Here is a 20,020-nt window from a genome sequence, read left to right on the forward strand (position 1 = left end):
TATATTTATTGTTAAACTCTAATATACTTAGAAATCACAGCCAGTCACAAGTAAAATTTCAAAGATCCATGTTGGTTAGCTTTACCAACCTATAAGAAAGTCTTGAATCAAGTATTAGATTTGACTGTGAATGAAAAAATGTTAAAGCTTCAGCTTTTAATATAATGGACATTAGACTTCAGGAAATTTACAAGATTAATGAACATTATTGCATAAAACCTGCAAACTGAATCAACTCAATCTGTACTTTTATTCATTTTATGTTCTCAGCCTAGAATGTTCCCTCTCAAAATCCAATTTCCCAACAAAGATTTCTTTCCTTCATTTACTCCCTTTCCTTCTCTTGTTCTCCCACCTCATCTCCACAATTTCTGCCTCCCTCTTCTCATCTTTCATAGCATATTGTATTTACTACTAATCTGCTACATACTTGGGATTCAGTAAAACATCTGAGTGAATGAATTTTAAAAAGGAGTAAACTAGGCAGATGTCGATTATATGAATATTTCAAATTAAAATTTAAAAAACCTAAAGCATTAACATGTAGCCTCTTTAGGAGTCCAGTAGCATCGGATCAATGGCATTATGATAATGGTAGGAATTTGGGAAGTTGCCACTCAAATATCTGTTGTAGAACACATCGAAAGTGAAAGTCACTAGCTTTAGTTTGATTCTGAAAATGAACATTCTGATAAGTTGAAAAAGTATTCTTTAAAAAGCAGTTATTTAGTTGCTATAGAAAAGCTTTTCCTCTTGTAATTAGAACTGACCATCAAATGTTAAAAAGTAAAAGTTTATTCATTATACCATTAGCAGTTTTTTCTGGGTTAGAACATTAACTTTACTAATGGCTAACTTGCAGAAATACGAAACAAGAGTAGGAGATAAGGGGACCCTGCTCTCAGGAGGTCAAAAACAGAGGATTGCTATTGCCCGAGCCCTCATCAGACATCCTCAAATCCTGCTGTTGGATGAGGCTACATCAGCTCTGGATACAGAAAGTGAAAAGGTCTGTTCATTTAATTTGTAGAATAATTTGTGCTGTCAACCATGAGACTAAAATATACGTATGGGGGGAAGTTAACAGTGATTATTTTGAGGTAGTAGGATATCTTCTTATTTTATTTCCTATGGTAGTTTCCAAATTTTCTAAATTAATCACATATTTTTATTTTAAAAAAGCATAAAATGCTTACATTAAATATCTGAAATTAAAATTTGAAAAGCTATATATAAATCACTTTTTAGCACATTATAATCATTATAATGGAAAACAAAATGGTTATTTTAAGAGGACTAGCTAAATAAAATGTATATATGGCAATTAGAAAAGTTAAGGCCATGTGAAGATTATTTATAGCATGGGAATTCATTTGTATTATTAAAAAGCAGGAAACAACTATGTAGAGACTGTAATGTTAATTACATAAAGGAAACCTGAAAAAAACCAAAAATTCAAGTATATTACAAAATAAATGAAACGGCTGGTTTGCTAGGATAGTAAAATTTTTTTTATTTCCTTTAATGTTATAACTTATTTATACAGTTAAGACAAAGCTTCTGTTTTGATTTATCAAAAGGTCGTCCAAGAAGCCCTGGACAAAGCCAGAGAAGGCCGCACCTGCATCGTGATCGCTCACCGCCTCTCCACCATCCAGAACGCAGACTTGATCGTGGTGTTTCAGAACGGTAGAGTCAAGGAGCATGGCACACATCAGCAGCTGCTGGCTCAGAAAGGCGTCTACTTTTCCATGGTCAGTGTTCAGGATGGGACACAGAACTTATGATGAACTTTTGTTATAGAGTATCTCAAAAATAAACTCAAATCATTCTACAGCTTTCTTTATCTGAATGGTACAAGAAGTTTCTAATTTAAGTCACTATGAAATATAGATTTATCTTATTATACGTCAACTAAGAACATCCACTTTGACATCCAATATCACAGCATTTGAAATTTGGAAACTGGAAGTGACACTGTCTTGAGGAAGTATGAAAATAGCCCCCTAACTCTCCCTGAGTTATCAGAGATATACAGAGAAAGAAAAGGAAGGTTCAGGTTTATAATGTTGTAGAATAGAAGTCACAGACATAGGGGAAATTCTTGTGGTCCTGAATATGGTAGGTAAAAGATAGGATGGTTTAGGAACAATTTTGCCAAGTACAAAGGAAAATGAAATTATTCAAAAGCCTAATCTCTCCTTTTTGCAAATTGGGGAACCAGGTTTATCATGGAAATCGAGAAGATAAAACAGCCCTTAGACTATCTAACTTTGTAGGCATACATTTATTACATACATTTAAGCCATACCATTAAGCAAATAGTTCTTTAAAAAAAGTTTAAAACTCACTTTAAAGTAAAAATATTTTCTCAATATAATTTGAAACACTGGAAATAACAACATGCTGAGTTTCTACAGCAACTGCATTACCTCTTTTACAAATATTCCAGTTTTCCCAGAAAATCAATCCACCTTTCCTAAAACAAGGAAAGATATGTTTGCATGGAGAGTAAAAAGTAATATTCTAGGCAAACCTTGGTAGCTAACCACACTGAAACGTCTTTTCGGTATCATTTGTTTTTTCCATACTTTTCTATAGCCATATCAATCCTTTTTACTCATGTTGTTTAGGTCAGCAAGCTAAGTGCTTCTCTCTGTAATAAACCACATACGATCAAGTCATTTTTCAAATATGACCATGTATATAAACAGATTGAATTTCATGTTAACAAACAGAAGAGTTGGGAAGGAATCTATTACTACTTCAGGGACTCAAAATGAATAGAATTCAACCTACTCTTGTTAATTACTCCCAACTCATCTGATAAAGATCGTGGGGGAATCTGTTCCTGGAAATTCTAATTCAATGGAATTAAGATGAGGCCCCAGAAACTTGTGTTTTAAAAAGCACTCCAAGTTATTTTCAAATTCAGGCAAATTGGGGGAAAATGTAAAGCAGAGTGGTAAGCGGTTTCTTTGCAGGTGGTGACATAATTTACAAAATACCCAAATCTTTAGACATTATTTTAAACCAACCAACTAAAGGATTCTAAATGTCCCCGCAATCTAGTCTACAAACCTGAACTAGTGAAGGAAAGGGCTTCAGATTTTATCTTTCTATTTTATAGTAACTGTGAAGGAGGTACCAAATGGCACAGAAGCCAACTCTGAATATTTTCATAAAGAAATTGTACTTGTACTTCTTAGGCTAGTATCTAGCACAGTATAAGGGCTCAAATGTTGGTCATTATGATGGCTAATAATAACAGCAAACCAGATTTATCAAATTCAGAACATATAATGAGAATGCAAAAAGAAAAAAGGATATAAGCAACTAGTACTACAATCAGTACACTAAGTAAATGGTAATCTTTGTCTTAAATTGTATGGCAGATTGTTACAAAAATGGTCCCCAATAAATCACACCCTCTTGTGCACACACCCTTTTGCAAAATCACTTTGCTGTTCCTCATATCAAGAAATGAGACTTCACCCCCACCCCTTGAATCTGAGCTGGGCCTGTGACCAGCAGAATGCAATGAAGATGATACTATGTATCTTCAGAGCCTAGAGCTCCAGAGGCATCAGAGATAAGGGGGAAATGTGGGTGAGGTCATTATGGATGGTCATTATAGACCTTTCAGCCTCAGTCCAACAGCCTAATGACTACAGCTGCATAAATATTCTAGGACAAAATGGCAGAAAAACCGTCCAGCTGAGCACAATTAACTGACCTAATTGTGAGAAATAATAATTTGCTGTTTTAAGACACTAACTTTTGGATGATTTATTACACAGTAATAGATAACTGAAATTAAAAAGAATAAAGTTAAATAGGAATGAATCACTTATTCAAACACAAGACAAGCAGCTATATGAATCTAGGAGTTTTATTTTCTGAGAGCAGGAACTACAAAATTGAACAGAAAGGAGAAAAAAACAAATTATAAATTCCTGAAACTATGATTCAAAATTTAACCCTTTAAAAGTCACTAAAACAATTAATTTTAAATACAAATGTTTTATCTTTACATTTACAAAGCTAATTACAACATCACTATGCCATAAATTTTGTTAGGGTTGTGTATGTGTGTGTATGTGTGTCAGGAAGTATAAACTTCCCTAATACAACCTAATTTTTCTGTCTGTTCAACAGAAATGCTATATTTTAGATGACCATTAAATGGTAGTAATGGCTTTCATCACACACAATGGACTTGTATCCCTGTGGTGAATGTGGACAACACTGATTTCAGAGAAACCAACATCCAATCATGTATTTTATACCCTTTGGCAACTAGAAAACGTTAAAGTGCTTAAGAGATGTACTCTACAATGATATTTAGAGATAGGATTTATAATCTACATAGGTAATATAAAAAATATTTAAAAATTAAAACAAAACAAAAAAATATTTAAAAATTAGAGTTAGATTGCATTGTTGAAATTTGTAGTTGTGCATTGTTGAGGTTTATCTTAAACATTGCATAGTTCTAGATTCACTGTTTCATAATTTAAATTGATGCTGCCTTCTATGGCAGAATATATTAGAAAGCATGATTCTTATAATTTCTATGAAACATTTAACAAGTTTCTTTCAAGTCAACATTCCTTCTCAACATCCAATTTAATTAGATATTTTGGTAAGTGCTTAATAAATGATTAGTCTCTAAAGTGCAGCAGTGTTCATCAGCTGCATCATATCACAGAAAGCACAAAAAATCAGCTGAACTAGCTTTTCTGCATCAGTCTCTGGACATGATTTCCAGGCTGAACAAGCCACAACAAACCTGTGAAGCACAAAAAATAAATGATTAAATAACTACACAGAAATCACAATACAAAAATGCTCCAAACAGTAATGGTGAATAATCGATCTGTATGTTCTCATATGAAATGTTAATTCTTGCTGATATTAGGCAAATGCAACCTGACCACAATTGAAGGTAAATCTAGATTTACGTATAATACTAGGAAATACATAATTTACTAAATAACTAGAGCCTAAGAACAAAAAGGAACAAAAAACTAGCCAGAGCTCAAGAGTGCTCTGGAGTAAGGTCTTATTATATTAAGGGGGAAGAAAATTAAGACCTTCCTAAAGTGATCTAAATGAAATGAGTTGGAATATTAATTTTTCAATGAAACGAACTATTTTTAAAGAAGGGTATAGCACTTGAAGAGTATGAATAAAGAATTAAAATAGAGAAGAAAGGATAAGAAAAGAGGGAAAATCTGTTTCTAGATGAGACAAGGAAAGAAACACTTTTGGGACCAAGTCATGCTTTCCACTTCTCCTCTTAGATTCCCTTAATAAAGAAATCCACACAGGCAAGTGATAAAGTGGTCCCAGGAAGCGGAAGAAAACAGGAAAGAAGGCTGGTTTCTGATATTCTCAGAGAAAAACTGAACTACTAACTGTATTGGAGCAAGCCTTCCCCATTCCATGTATTCAAAATTTTCTATAGCAAACATGCATTAAGCACAAATTAAAATCATGGTGTTGTACAATTTAAAACTTAAGGACAACCATTCCATTTTCGCCTCACTTAAAAAGATAATAAATTATGTTGTCAAACATGTTTTGTATCAAGCAGAATAAGGTAAAAATATGACCTGGCCTAGTACATAGTGATGAAATCAATGTTTGAATGGATTTCAAACACTGGATTTCAATGGATTAGCTGAGATATACAGGCATCTACAGGAAGTACTGCCGTGTTTACAGCTAGTGATTCATGATCACTTGAGTCATTTTCCAGCCACTCTGTGCAAGTAATTCTCAAATATTTAGCAACATCTAAATATGTTTCTTTCCAGAGATTAACAATTCCATGCTAAATTTTTCAAAGGTTCATTTATCTTACTCAATTAAAAAAAAATCTTTCCTACACATACAGACAATACATAAAAGAAACAGATGCCAATAAACAGAGAAAAAATATATCATTTCATAAATAAGCAGAACTCAAATTATGTTGTAATTTTTGCCTATCAAATTGGTAAAGAATTTTTCATGAAAATACCTAGAGTTGACAACAGTGTGATGAAGTGAGGAAGGATCTATTATAACATTATACATTGTTTTTAATGATAGAAAAACTGGAAATAATAGGGAACTGGTTAGATAAATTATAGAAATCTGCAAGACCGGACATTATTCAACCATTAAAATATCTCAAGGCATATTTAATGGCAATGGGAACTGCTTGAAATAATATTGAGAATGGAATTCACAAAAAGGGCACAAAAATATTGACAATATGATCCAAATTTGTAAAAGTTATACACATGTAAGACCTATATTCATTATAGTTTGGAAATATCATACAGTAAGTCTTGTGCATTGTAATGGAAATGAAGATAATATTATTCTTTATATTTCTCCATATTTCCCAATTTCTTACAAGCGTGTGGTATATTTAAAATAAAACGTTATTTTAAAAATAAAATAAACCAATTTTCTTTAAGTCACACAATTTACAAGTTTAACAATGAATGAAAAATAATTCCACACAATTTCCATGTATTTCATTTGAAAACTATCTTGTTTTTTTCATAGTGATGACTCATAAATTTATACCTCTAGCTGTGACCTTTTTCTAAGCTTTATACTCATATATCCAGCTGCTTACAGACATATTCTCTTGTATATAAATAAAATAAACCCCTATATTAGCAGGAATCTCAAAACCAATATACACAAAACAAAATTTTTTATTCCACACTAACATGCCTCAAACCTGTTTCTCCCCCAGTTTTCTCCATCTCAGTAAATGCCACCATCAGATCAGCAATCCATCAGGAAGTCCTTTAAATTCTACCTTCAAAATATAACTCAAATCCATCCACTTTTTTCCACCTTCAGTGTTCAAATCATGAACATTCTTGCTTCCTAACTAATTTTATCTCACCTCATCTCACTGTCCTGCACCCAATTTATACTCCATATGGTAGGCAGTGACCCTTTTCACATGTAAATAAAAACACATTGCTCCCATGTTTTAAACTCCTAAAACACTTCCCATTATTCTTTGGAGAGCACACAAACCGCTTATTATGTTAGAAGGCTGTGTGTACATCAGTGGACCACTACAAATGGAATCTGTCTCCAGAAGTATTATTTTTTAAAGGCCTCAGGAGATATTAATGTACATTCAGGGTTGAGAACACAGTACTGCAAAACTAGTACCTACCCACCTTTTCAACGTCTTCTACCACCCTTCTCCTCAAATGCTAAGTCAGAGCCACATCGTCTCTTTCTGTTCCTTGTAAGTGCCAACTTTGTTCCCACCCCCCACATGTTTATACTTATGTTCAACAAAGTTGTTCTAAAAATATTTATAGAGTACAAAACATTAATAAGGCATTGCTTCAGTGCTAGGATGCCACAATAAACAAATCAAAGACCCTGTTCTTGTAGAACTTGTTCTAGGGAGGGAAGATTAATAGGACACACACAGATATGTACATATTGGGTAGTTATAACTGCATAAAGGAAAAGCAGCATGGGGGGTAAAGGGGGCAGGGAGGGAAGTAGGGAAAGCCTCTCAGGTGAGATGATATTTGAGCAAAGATCTGCATGAAGTAAGGGAGTGATTCCTGTATGTATCTCAAGGAAGAGGGTATAAGGTAGAGGAAATTATAACTGCAAACGCCTTGAAAAGGAAGCTTGCTTGGCAAGCTCCACGAACAACAAGGCTACTATGCTAGAGTAGAGTAAATAGCAGGAGAGTGTGAGGATATAAAGTCAAAGAGGCGACTGAGAGCTAGATCATGTGAGGACTCACAGAAGAAGTTTGGATTTTACTATGAATGAGATGGAAGTCCACAGAGGGTTCTGAGTAGAGATGTGTGTAACATGAGTTACATTTTTAAAAGGATCACCATGGCTGCTGTGTAAAGACTAGTCTGTAGGGAGGAAAAATGGCAGCAAAAAGACCACATAGAAACCTTCTGTAATAGCCTAAGTGGTAGAAGATGATGGCTTGGCTTGGGGTAGGAGAATTGGAGATGGAAAGCAAATGTCAAATTCTGGAGAGCTATGTCCTTTGCTATTCTTATGGCTAATTCCTTTTCACACTTATGATCTCAGCTTAGTTGTCACTTCATAGAGACCCTCTCTGGTCATGCTATATAATGCAGTGTATATCCCTAACAGTTAGTCTCTAATACTGCATTAACATGTTTATTTCCTCACAGCATTCACAATATGTGAAATTACCTTGCTTATTTGTTTGCTTTTGTCTCTCTTTTCCAAGTAGAAAATAAAATCTACAGGAAAAGAGATCTTGTTTGTCTTGTGCAATCAGCATGTAGAACAATATCTGGCACAGTATAAGTACTCACTAAATCTTTCCTGAATTGATTAAGGCAAGTTCTGCCCCAAGATTATTAGAAATACTGTTTTTCTACAAGTCAGAGAACTGAGGTTTATGCGGCCTTAACTCTTATCATTGCATGCAACACAGGATCCACTGCCTGTCAGGATATGACAGAATGCTTGCTTACTCTCCATATATGACGATGATGATTTTGGATCTCTGACCTTTTTTTTTTTTTTTTTTTTTTTTTTTTAAAGGAAAGACAGAGAGAAGGAAGGAAGGATAGAAGGAAGGAAGGAAGGAAGAAAGGGAAACATCTTTAAACATTTTCTTGTTTTATTGTATTCTGTTTCTCCGTTTTTGTTACATGGGCTGGGGCCGGGAATCGAACCGAGGTCCTCCGGCATAGCAGGCAAGCACTTTGCCCGCTGAGCCACCGCGGCCCGCCCTCTCTGACCTTTTTTAATGGAAAAAATAACAAGTATCACTGGTATAACTGACTGTGCACAAACCATACTTGACATTGAAACACATAAAATTTTGAAAAATAACCCTGCCAGTAAACTCTTCAAAAAAGGAAAAGTATAAAATGGCATATTATAAACTGAAATATGTCATATTATCCCAATTTTTTCACATTCCGTATGTCCTCATAGTACAAAATATAGGCACATTATTTTTTACAAAGCCTTCTATACCTTTTCCCTACCAGATTTTAATCTTTTTTTTCTCACTTGTTCCACACACTTAAGTCAAACTTCACATAACCCAAATGAAATTTATCTTATATCTAATTGTTAAATTTTTTTTTCTTTTTTTTTTTTTAGTATAAACTGATTTACCTAGTCTTTTTATTTATTTATTTATTTTGGTCTTGGCATTGTCTGGACTTCGTGAACCACCAAATAATTACAGAAAGTCAAATTCTATCTGAACCTACCATAAAATACCTTAGGTAAATCAAATGTGTTAAAATGTGTACCGACTTTGAGAAGGAGGATATGATGAGTGAGTCAACCTCAAACACTGTTCTGCACAAAAGCACCTCAGGGACTAATTTGAAAAGCATCTCACTGTAGGAAGCAGAACAGAAAAGCATAAATACACATTTGTGGTCTGGAAGCAAGTAACATGATAACTGAATCAGAATCACAGTGTAAGGAAGAGATTCCAACAACAGAAGTGATAGCTTTCTCAGTCCACAGTACAGTGAGAATTTTAAAAAGCAGCCTCACCTGTCATCTCTGATGTGGTAGAAAACCCCATATCCATTGTGTACCATGGGAACCACCACTCCCTGGACTCGAAAATAACCAACCAGACTTGTTGAGAGAACAAAATTTCCACCTCCTCCACTGTTTAACACAAGAAAGTATATTTTACGAGATGCCCAGACGCTAATCATGTTTCTGAAGAGCTTTTAACATTCAGGCAAAAAGAAACTCACTAATGAAATTATAAAACACATCACTGTATTACCTTCTGGAAAAAAGTGGGTCTGTAAAAAGTTCTGGAACAGGGAAACCTTCCTCCTTTGCTATGAGTAAGAGACCTAAAAGGTGACGGTCAAATCCTGCCATGAAATTCCAAATATAAAATTAGAAAACATTTTTCCACATGAAATTTTCTTAAAAAAATGAGAGTAATTAAAATCTAAGTACCTTTTCCAGTTGAACAGTCTTTCATCATTTTATTGTGCTTTGCAAAAGCTTGTAACATCTTTTGTTTCCGTTCAAGTAACTGTGATGACAAAAATCAGAGACACTTCAATAAGAGACTGTACAACAAAACAAGCCAAAAAAACTGAAAATACAGGTAACTGGGGGTGGGGAGGGCAGGTGGCAGAGAAGGGCTCTAGAAAGACCCTGTGGCACATGCTTCTGTGTATTTGCCTTTCTTCCACTACCGCCTTTTCTTTCCTACAGGCCTTGCTCTCTGATTATTTCCTTCCTAGAACAGGAGAATAGAAACCTGTGGGCGGCACTGAAGCAATGTCAGCAAGTATAACGTTACTGCTGGTGATGGGGACTGTGATTTCAAAACTAAAACATAACTGAACAAAAATGACAATGAAGCAGTTTTGCAAAATTAAAATAAATTAACATGCACATACTCTGCACATCAAAACTAAAGAAACAAACAATAGCAATGAGAAGAGAATACCCTATTGTCTAATTGCTTCTCCCAAAAAAAAGTACAAAACAAAACTATAGAAAACTGTTCTGATTCTCAAACGAAAAATGGGAATCTATCTGTAATTTCAAAAATATTTAGCCAAATGAAGAAAAGCTTCCTTCTTTAAAGGCATGTTGGCAGAGCCTGTACCTTACTGGTGTTCTAAAGGAAACTGGTAGTACTGAAATAATATACTGAAGGCACTCTTACTAGGAAATGGCTTAACTGGGCTTTCTCTCAAATCCCAAGTGAAGAAATGCCCTCCAAAGCCACGGAGAGGCCCTTTCCACAGTACCAGGAGAATGGACTCTCATTAACCCCCTGGTCTTCTCTGTTTCTTATTCTATCCAAGTATATTCTTCACTGACAAATGAACAAATGCTTTGAAAACTTCAGGGGAAAAAAACATCTGAAAGTATTTTAATAATCCAGGGGAACTGAAGAAAAGAAGTTAGTTACTCAAAGTCAAGGCTCCTTTAGAACAATTAAACAAATCTTGCAGTTTGTTTATTTTCCTTTTCACGCACTCACACCAGCAGAAGGATCCTGCATGGACTGGCACCAGCTGATGGCTTCCACGGTGCACGATCGTACCGTCTCTGTACGGCCATGATAAAAATATCGCGTCATAGCTGTTTCATAACAGCAACCAGGGCTAAAAGAAAAAATTCAAGTAAGTATGTGCGTCATGAGACAGTAATAAAAAAAAAAAAGCCCTGTCTTAAGTCTTCAAGCCATTAGAAAAGATCAGATGTCTGATAAATGCTCTGGTGTCATCAAAAACAGTTGACCCAATAAAGTTGGTTTTCGTTAGAGACTAAGCCCTACAACACAGACTGAGTACCAAAGAGTCTATTTACAACAAAAATATTCTGGTAGACTAGTACAACATATAACTACTATAACATGAGCTGTTTTGAAGGTGTCGGGCTGCTAGGTTACAGACTTGACCAGCACTGCAGAAAGCAGCCTCTAAGCCAGCCTCCAGCGATCTGTGCCTTCTGGTATTTTTGGCTTTGTGCGATCCTCTCCCTTTGAGTGTGGGCCGGACTAGTGCCTCACTTTCAATGAAAAGAATATGGCAAAGCGATGTGGTATTACTTCTGGGATTAGGTTACCAATTAGGTAACAAAATTATTTATTTATTTTTTAGTATGAGTATACTGAAACAATAAACTTTTATGGGTATACAGACAATTTATTTAAATCAATTTTGTTCAAATTCTGAATCAAACATTGTTTTATTATAATGAAATAATTTCTACCTAGAAAACCTGCAAGCACCATCAAACAAAGGGACCATAAAATTCAATAAACAGACTCGAGTGTATCCTACAAATTGACACACCATGATTAGAAAATAAAATATGAGTTCTTCCATTTTTTAAAATATTTGTCTTTAAAAAGCTAGGGCAGGGTGGCATGGTGGTTCAGTGGTAGAATGCTCACCTTTCATGCGGGAGACCTGGGTTCGATTCCTGGACCATGCACCCCCCCCATCCCCCCCCCCAAAAAAAGCTAGTGCAAGTACAATATTTTACACTGGAATTACGGACAGTATGCACACATATGGAAAAAAGTTCTGTCACAATAAAAGCTCTTAACTATGTATGTGCTTAAAATTTTTCTTTTCAGTAAGGTGCAAAACATCATTCCTTTCCTAGTTCTTCTCTGTACTGGGCATGTCAGTCTGTGAGTACCTTTAAACCAAGCGCTAGCATCTCTTTTCCCTTGGCCTGTGGGAGGATCGTGGTTGGAAGTGTTGGTGGGTTATGCTTCCATACTAAAGCACCCAGGGGTACAAATCTCAGAGGTGGCTCTGGGTCACCACCCCACTGACTAGAATGAGGACTTTATCCCAAGACCACCACAAATAGTGATAGGACAACTGCCCCTTCCTTTCCACTGACCTGTAACCTGGGTTTATGGTTGAGCAATGCAGGCTAGAGAGGAAGAAATGATGGCAAAGGGGAAAGCATTCCTAGAACCAAATGAGTCTAGCAGCACACACACCACTTGGAGCAGTCACCAACTTCAGCAATTTACCCCACTCCTTGCCCAACTGGTAAGAGCAGGCAGGTCACCTCAGAACCTGAGAAGACCTGCAAACCCAGCTGCTTGGTAAACGCTCTTGAAAGAGCTAGTGTCACCTCAGCCTTGGTATCTAGGGGGAGGGACGTCATCTCAGTAAGGGTTACTGCAAATGATGCTTCCAACAATGGCCTTTGGGCTGGCCACAGAAGAGGAGATGAGCTCTAGGTGACAAAATTAACCCTTACAAACAAAGGACTGGGTTACACAGGCTCTCCCTTGAGCTCTCACTTCCTTGATCTGAGGGAAGCTCTCTGGCATGTTGGGAGTTAACTTATGGAGGGTCCCACATGGCAAGAAACTGAGGGAGGTTTCTGGCCAACAGCCCACAAGCAAGTGAATCTGGCCAACAACCATGCAGGTGAGTTTGGATGAAGACCCTTCCTTTAGGAGAGCTTTCAGATGAGAACACAGGCCTGGCTGATACCCTGACAGCAACTTCGTAACAGATCTTAAGCCAGAGATACTCAGTTAAGTCACACCTGAATTCCCAACCCACAGAAATTGTGAGATAATAAATACGTGTTGTTTTAAGTCACTAAGTTTTGGGATAATTTGTTACATAGCAACAGATAAATAATACAGAATCCCTGGCCTTTGATTCCTTCATACAGAACACAGATGACTGCCGAATTAAGTAGAAGCATTATTTAAGAAGTTACCCTAATAATGTCTTCTGTGGTTGGAGAATAATATAACAATTTTAGGTGTAAAACTTTTACTTTCCTGGTGGCTGGAATTTAGAGTTAAAGAGACTAAATGAAATAAGAGAAAAGGGTCTGAATGAATGGGGACTAAGAGTTAGCACACCTCTTTCATTAAGTGTTTCTCTAAGGCTATCTCCCCTATGGTATCCTTTTTAAGTGTGAACGAGAAAATATAAATAAAATAAAACTACCAAAATAACACTTTTTAAAAAAAACATTAAAAATAAAAGCAGTAGGAATGAATGATAGACTATTACTACTTTGCAACGTCTAATGATCATCATTAGCTATTTAAACCATTAGATAAAACAACTCTTGAAGAAAACTTTAAAATGGATGAATTTAGCTGAAAACTGAACCCACTCTCAATCTTAATGAGATGCAACAGGCAATAAATAGCATTATCTATTTGATTTACTATTGCAAAATATAATAAAAATAGAACTGATTCTGAATAAGTCTCTAGATCTAACTATCAGTTTAAAGGAAATACAGAACCAAAAGAACATGTTAAACACCATGGGGGAATACAATCAGCAAAATTTAGAATTCAGAAAACATTCTGTAGGATATATGACCCAATTTCTTCCAAATAAAATGTAAGAAGAAAAAGGTAGAGGAAGGATTCTTACAGTTAAAAAAAGACTTAAAATAACCAAATGCAGCTGGTTAACCTTATCTGGAAACTAATTTGAACATATTTTCTGTTAAAAAAAGAAAAAAAGCTATTAAAAAACTTCCAATGCCAGCTCTGGTGGGCTAGCTTTTACAAAGCTAACTCTACTGCTAAAAGCAGTAAGAAAACTGAATTTTAAAAAAAAATCCATTTGAAGGTTTTGTAGAATAGTCAAGGTAAACGGGTGAAGGACAAGCTCTGGAGAGAAAACTCTTGGCATGAAGCAACATTTCATGTCGCTTTTCCCTTCAAGGACTATGCTGAGTCATAAGAAGTATGTGCCAAAAGCTGAGAAGATGAGCAGAAAATTACTGTTAAGAGGAAAAAAAAAATGTTGGCAAGATTTTCAAAAGTTTCACAAGGCTGGTGAAACAAAAGTTAGCAGTGAGGGCAGCCAGGACTTGAGAGGCTAAGATCTCAGATACAGTGGGAAGCCTGAGCCTCTCTTCCCTTGAGGCATTTACTGAACTGGTTAGTAGCGTAGGCTGAAAGGCAGAGAAATCAAGGAGAGGTAGCTTAGAAGCTCAAAAGATGACTGAAGCAATCAGCAGTCTCATGGTGGTAGGGAGATAAAAATTAAGAGTTTTGGCGGGCCGCGGTGGCTCAGCGGGCAAAGTGCTTGCCTGCTATGCCGGAGGACCTCGGTTCGATTCCCGGCCCCAGCCCATGTAACAAATACGGAGAAACAGAATACAATAAAAACAAGAAAATGTTTAAAGATGTTTCCCTTTCTTCCTTCCTTCCTTCTCTCTGTCTTTCCTTTAAAAAAAAAAAAAAAAAAAAAAAAAAAGAGTTTAGGGCCTATTAAGGTAGACAGGCCCTGATAAACACTCTAAAACTTCACACTAGGAGAAAAGGAAAACAAAGACATAAGACCAAAGAATGCAGTCCAGCCTAGAATCAGCACCATCTTCAATAGGATTAATGCTAGTTACTCCATTCTGCCTGCCAGAAGTTAAAACAAATTTTCTTTTGAAAGAAAATAACATTATGCAGAGCAAGGTTTGTTGATATCAGCACTACTGACATTTTGGACTAAATAATTTTTTGGTTATAGAAGAGACTATACATTGTAGGATGCTTAACAACAATCCCGACCTCTATCCACTAGATAGCATCAGCATTCCCTTCAAATTATAACTACCAAAAATGTCCCCAGACATTGCCAAATGCCCCTTAGAGGATAAAATCACCCTCAGTTGAAAACCACTGAAATAGAGTCTGTACAACTCCACTAACAATATGGTAGCCTCTGGTCATATGTGGCTATTAAGCATGTGAAATATTGCTAGCCTAAGTTGAGATGCCCTGTGAGCATAAAACAGACACCAAATTTTGAAGCTTTACTATGAAAAAAAAAGGAAAATATCTCAATATTTTTACATTTGCTATATGTTGAGATAATATTTTGATATATTGGATTAAATTATATTATTAAATTAATTTAACCTCTTTTTTAATATGGCTACTAGAAAATTTAAAATTACATTATGTGGTACACATTTGTATGATGAAACTTCTATTAGATAAAAAAAATTCTATTAGATAGTGCTGTTCTATAGTCTTTCTTAAACAATATTCAGCAGTCAAAACTTAACAGGCATATTAAAGACCAGATCAAGAGGAAAAGAAACAGAAATGGACAGATAAGTAATCTAGATGTTGGCGTTATCAGACTCAGGGTTAAAAATAGCTGTGATTAAAATGTTAATAAATAAATGGAGAATTTCATCAGAGAACTGAAGTTTACAAAAAAGAATCAAATGAATTCTAAAATACTCAGCTATGTCAAGCAACAGATTAGACACTGTTTATCAATAGTGCTGAAGACATGCTCTCTGCTACTCAGGTAATGTGCAAGCATATTAAAATTTAAGAAGCACTAGTCTACAAAACAGGTCAGTAAAAAATATATCCTCACTGAAGCATGAAAAGGAAAACTCGAGCATGATAAGTACAAAGAAAACCACACCTATGTACAGCACGATAAAACCGAGTCAAAGAGAAAATCTTATAAGCACCATCTTTAATCCTGAAAGAAAACGCTGTCAATCTAGAATTCTATATCCAGCAAAAATATATTTCAAAAGGTTATAGAAGTCATAGAAAGGTCATATAAAGACCTTTTCAAACATACAAAAAATGAATGAATTCATCAGTAGCAGACATGTACCATAAGAAATGTTAAAGGAAGACTTCCAGGGTGAAGGCAAATGATACTCGGTAGAAGAAATGTGGCTTTCAACAAAGGAATGAGGGGCATTCAAAATGGTAAATACAACATAGGCTTTTCTTATTTTTAAGACCTCTTTAAAGGATGATTAGCTGATTAAGGCACAAATAACAATGTATTGGGGGTTTTATAATATATGTAGAAGTATAATGTAAGGCAACAGCACAAAGAATGGGAGAAGGGAAATACAAACATTTTGTCTCTTTTTTTTGATTAGCGGATCAATGATTTATTCAGTAATATCAATGGCATAAACACCTATACAGGAATGATATGATGAAGTGTTAATAATATTAAAAAATAATATTTCTGTGTAAGACTGCCCATTAGTTATACTTAAGTCAAGAATCTGATTTAAGTTCCATTCAGTTGCAACACATTTCTGAGTGTACAACATTAAATTTTTCCTTTCTTTTTTTAAGAACAGCTCAATGACTTAGAGGTTAGTTAGTACAACACAGAAAACCTAAGGGGAAAAGCACAAAATGGCACTTAACACCAATGCCAGTATTCATTACATATGGTTATAATTAAGGATAAGTTAACTTTTGTGTTATTTTTTATATTTTTTGCATGGGCAGGCTCCAGGAATTGAACCAGGATCTCCGGCATGGCAGGTGAGAACTCTGCCAATAAGTCACCATTGCCTGCCCTATGTTACTTTCCTTTAGAACATAAATCAAAGCCATTAGCTTGAACTTGAGGCACATATACAATACATACACAGCCTTATGCAAAATGCTTTTCAAAAAGTAACACTACACATTAAAATATTGGGAACTGAAAATCTGTGCTTAATTGTATTTTGACTTAATAGAACAAGAAGAGAAAATACTCAACTAGGGAGGTTTAAACTCATAATAAAGCTCTTAAAGTTAACAATGTTTTCCTCTCTCTTTATACTTACCACAGGCTACCCAATATCCTGAGAGGGCTCATTCTAAGAAAAATGTCAGTCATAGCTTTAAGATTTTACTCTGGAAGGAACTAATGAGAAAGCAAATTGGATGATAAGACTTCATCTTTATTTTCAAAAAAATGGTCTTAATTTTATTTTGTGTAGAAAAAGTTTAAATCAGTTTATTATAAATATATCTATGCTGTTTTGAAACTGTTATGTACCCCACAAAAGCCATGTTCTCCTAATCCAGTCTTTTGGGGGCACACCTATCATTGGATGGGACATTTTGATTAGGTTCTTCCCATGGAGATGTGTCCCTGCCCATTCCAGGTGGTTTGTAATCCACTTACTGGAGTCCTTCAAGAGAGCCAGCACAGAAGGCAGAAAGATGAAACCAAGAGACATAGATGTCTGGAGATGAGGAAGGAGCTGAGAGAGCTGCTTGAACCCAGAAGCCAGGAGAGAAGGACAGCAGACAAAGAGACCCCGGATGTAATCAGCCTTTCTTGAGAGAAGGTATCCTCTTGTTGGTGACTTAATTTGGATATTTTCATGACCTTAGAATTGTAACTTGTAACTTAATAAATCTCCTTGATAAAAGCCAACCCATCTCTGGTATATTGCATTCTGGCAGCTTTAGCAAACCAAAACAGTATTTAAATGATTAATTTTTGCAGATTTCAGGAAAAGTCCAACACTTCATTTATACAAAGTCTATGAGAAGAGGAAGGCAGAGATCATCTGATTTCAAATCATGACATTATCCATTCACGTCCTTGGTACAATCCTTCACCTGTAAGTGCAGCATGCCTGGCTACGCCATTGGGGATGTTTAATAGAAGTCAGTTTCAAAAACTGGGAAATTTCTGCTACAGTCATACATTCTTTAACATTGTGTTTATTAGCAAAAATTAACAATCCAGCTTTTCTTAGGTCCTCATGTGCTACCATTTTATATACTGTTCTTCTCTAGTTACAGAAATTCTTTCTTTGTCTATACTGTCCACGACAACTACTGCAAACTCAGTGTTAGTATAGAATGTGTTCCGGGAAGAATGAAGAGATTCTTGGCCACCAATATTTCACATTAGGAAACATACATTCTTAATGACTATGTCGTCTACATTACTTCCCATTGTAAGGGATACAGGTATACAGAAAATTGATAAAGGATGGTAGTTTTCTCTGCATTATCCAGTCCAACAATGATAACATTTTGCTCCTGGTGAATAACAGTTTCCTTATTGTCTAAAAAGAATTCGCGTTCTTGGGCAGTGGATGCCTCCTCCAGCCACCCAAGCTGCCTGGCTTCCCCCAGGAAGCTAGAGCCTCCACCTCTGCAGCTGCTGCTCCTGCCCTTGGCACTGGCCTGCTTCTGCGGAACTGGAGGGAGACTGAAACCAAGCTACCCTGCCCTACTGCCGCCACTGCTGTATTTGCCTGGCTTGCAGACATCACAGCCACATTGTCTGCAACGTACGTGGCAGGCCACTGTACTACTTGCCAAACATTCTGTTTTAAGGTTCTTATATGTGAAATGGAAAGTATTATTTGAAGTAGATTGTGAAAAGTTAAAGACGTATGTTGCAAACCCTAGCACAACTACTAAAATTTATAAAAAAGAAACAGCTGATAGTGGAGATAAAATGGAACAATTAAAAAACCTACTCTAAATGCAAAAGAAAGAAGGAACAAGAAACAGATAAGATAAAGAGAAAATAGCAAGACAGTGGACTGAAACCCAGAGTAAACATAAATGATCTAAACAATCCAAGTTAATGACAAATATTGTCAGACTGGGTAAAAAAGCAAGATCCAGAGGCTTCCACTTCTGCTTAATATGTAAAATGTCACAACAGACTACCTCTTCTAACCTAACAATGAAAAAAGGCTGGAAACTAAAAAATCTGGTTTTCATGAACTATCAGAAAAATGAGATTATAAGAAAATAAAGTGATCTGAATTCCAAAGAATGGCAAGCCTCTCTTAGAAGAGACCATGCACTTGAAAAGTGTCAAAGCTGAGAGATGCAAATGTTAAAAAACAATGATCTTGGCAATAAATACACAAGTATGTGATGACAAAAAAGTGTCAAAGTCATGAAAAGCAAGGTAAAAAACTGGACAGATCAGAACTCTCACGTACCATTGATAGAAGCACAAAATTAGGACAGTGACAATTGGAGAAAAGAAACTACAAAGAGGAGTTAGGATGGAATGACTGCAGAAAAACTATACCCTTGGACTTCAGGATTCTGAAAATGAAAGATGAGTAGTCCTCACCGTCTATGAAGTCTATAATAGGCCAGCTGAAGTGCAAGCTGAATAAACGTATCAGGATGAAGCTTCTTCTTCTTGGTCAGGTATTTACCAAAAGCTGTAAAGGCATAAACCACAATCTCCAGATCGGATGCCTAACAAAAAGAATTAAATAAGAACTGAAAATTTACTTTAAAAGAATACCCCAAAGAAAACCAAATTACCATCTGGATTAAAGTAACCATCATATATAAAGAATTAAAGGTATTAAAGCTATAATTTAATAATATTTGATGCTGCCATGCTTGCCTGATAGCCAAAATTTTATACATAATAATTAAAAGAGAAAACACTACTATCAAAGAGAAAGTAAAAAATCTACCTGCTTGAAAAACTGGACTTTAGCTTGGCTGATGTCATTTAATACTTTCTCATCTACGGTGAAAACAAGTTCCTCTGGAAGGGGTATATCCCGCACCTTTTCTGAACCCTAAAAATAGAGGAGACTTAAAACTATTACATCTAAAAATATTAGGGAAACAAGGAAGAAATACTTATTTTAACATACCTTCCATCTTCCTTCATTCTCAAAAATCTTCTCATCAACATAATAGCTAATATTTACCATAACCATTGCATCAAAAGGAGCATGC

At 35.6% G+C, this 20,020-nt stretch overlaps 2 protein-coding genes and 1 pseudogene across 4 annotated transcripts in view; 1 reads left to right on the top strand and 2 right to left on the bottom strand.

Moving 5' to 3' along the window:
- ABCB4 (ATP binding cassette subfamily B member 4) overlaps positions 1–3,522 on the top strand; it is an 84,453-nt gene extending 80,931 nt beyond the window's left edge. For both annotated transcript variants that reach the window (XM_077147967.1, XM_077148033.1), the window contains 2 exons: positions 863–1,009; positions 1,581–3,522. In XM_077147967.1, coding sequence (XP_077004082.1) covers positions 863–1,009; positions 1,581–1,787 — 354 coding nt within the window. In that variant the 3' untranslated portion in view covers positions 1,788–3,522. The remainder of the gene's footprint in view (positions 1–862; positions 1,010–1,580) is intronic.
- CROT (carnitine O-octanoyltransferase) overlaps positions 1,505–20,020 on the bottom strand; it is a 58,364-nt gene continuing 39,848 nt past the window's right edge. Inside the window, exons 11-18 of one of the 2 annotated variants that reach the window (XM_077148684.1) lie at positions 19,936–20,019; positions 19,750–19,857; positions 19,392–19,522; positions 11,033–11,156; positions 9,988–10,066; positions 9,806–9,899; positions 9,562–9,681; positions 1,505–2,656 (exon numbers count right to left, since the gene is read on the bottom strand). In XM_077148684.1, coding sequence (XP_077004799.1) covers positions 2,635–2,656; positions 9,562–9,681; positions 9,806–9,899; positions 9,988–10,066; positions 11,033–11,156; positions 19,392–19,522; positions 19,750–19,857; positions 19,936–20,019 — 762 coding nt within the window. In that variant the 3' untranslated portion in view covers positions 1,505–2,634. Of the gene's footprint in view, positions 2,657–3,874; positions 4,793–9,561; positions 9,682–9,805; positions 9,900–9,987; positions 10,067–11,032; positions 11,157–19,391; positions 19,523–19,749; positions 19,858–19,935; position 20,020 lie in introns of those variants that run through there. The other variant, XM_077148615.1, reaches the window with a different exon arrangement.
- Positions 16,115–18,620, bottom strand: LOC143679151 (ADP-ribosylation factor-like protein 5A pseudogene; annotated as a pseudogene).

Source organism: Tamandua tetradactyla, chromosome 1 (genome assembly GCF_023851605.1).
Source record: "Tamandua tetradactyla isolate mTamTet1 chromosome 1, mTamTet1.pri, whole genome shotgun sequence".
Lineage (NCBI taxonomy): Eukaryota > Metazoa > Chordata > Mammalia > Pilosa > Myrmecophagidae > Tamandua > Tamandua tetradactyla.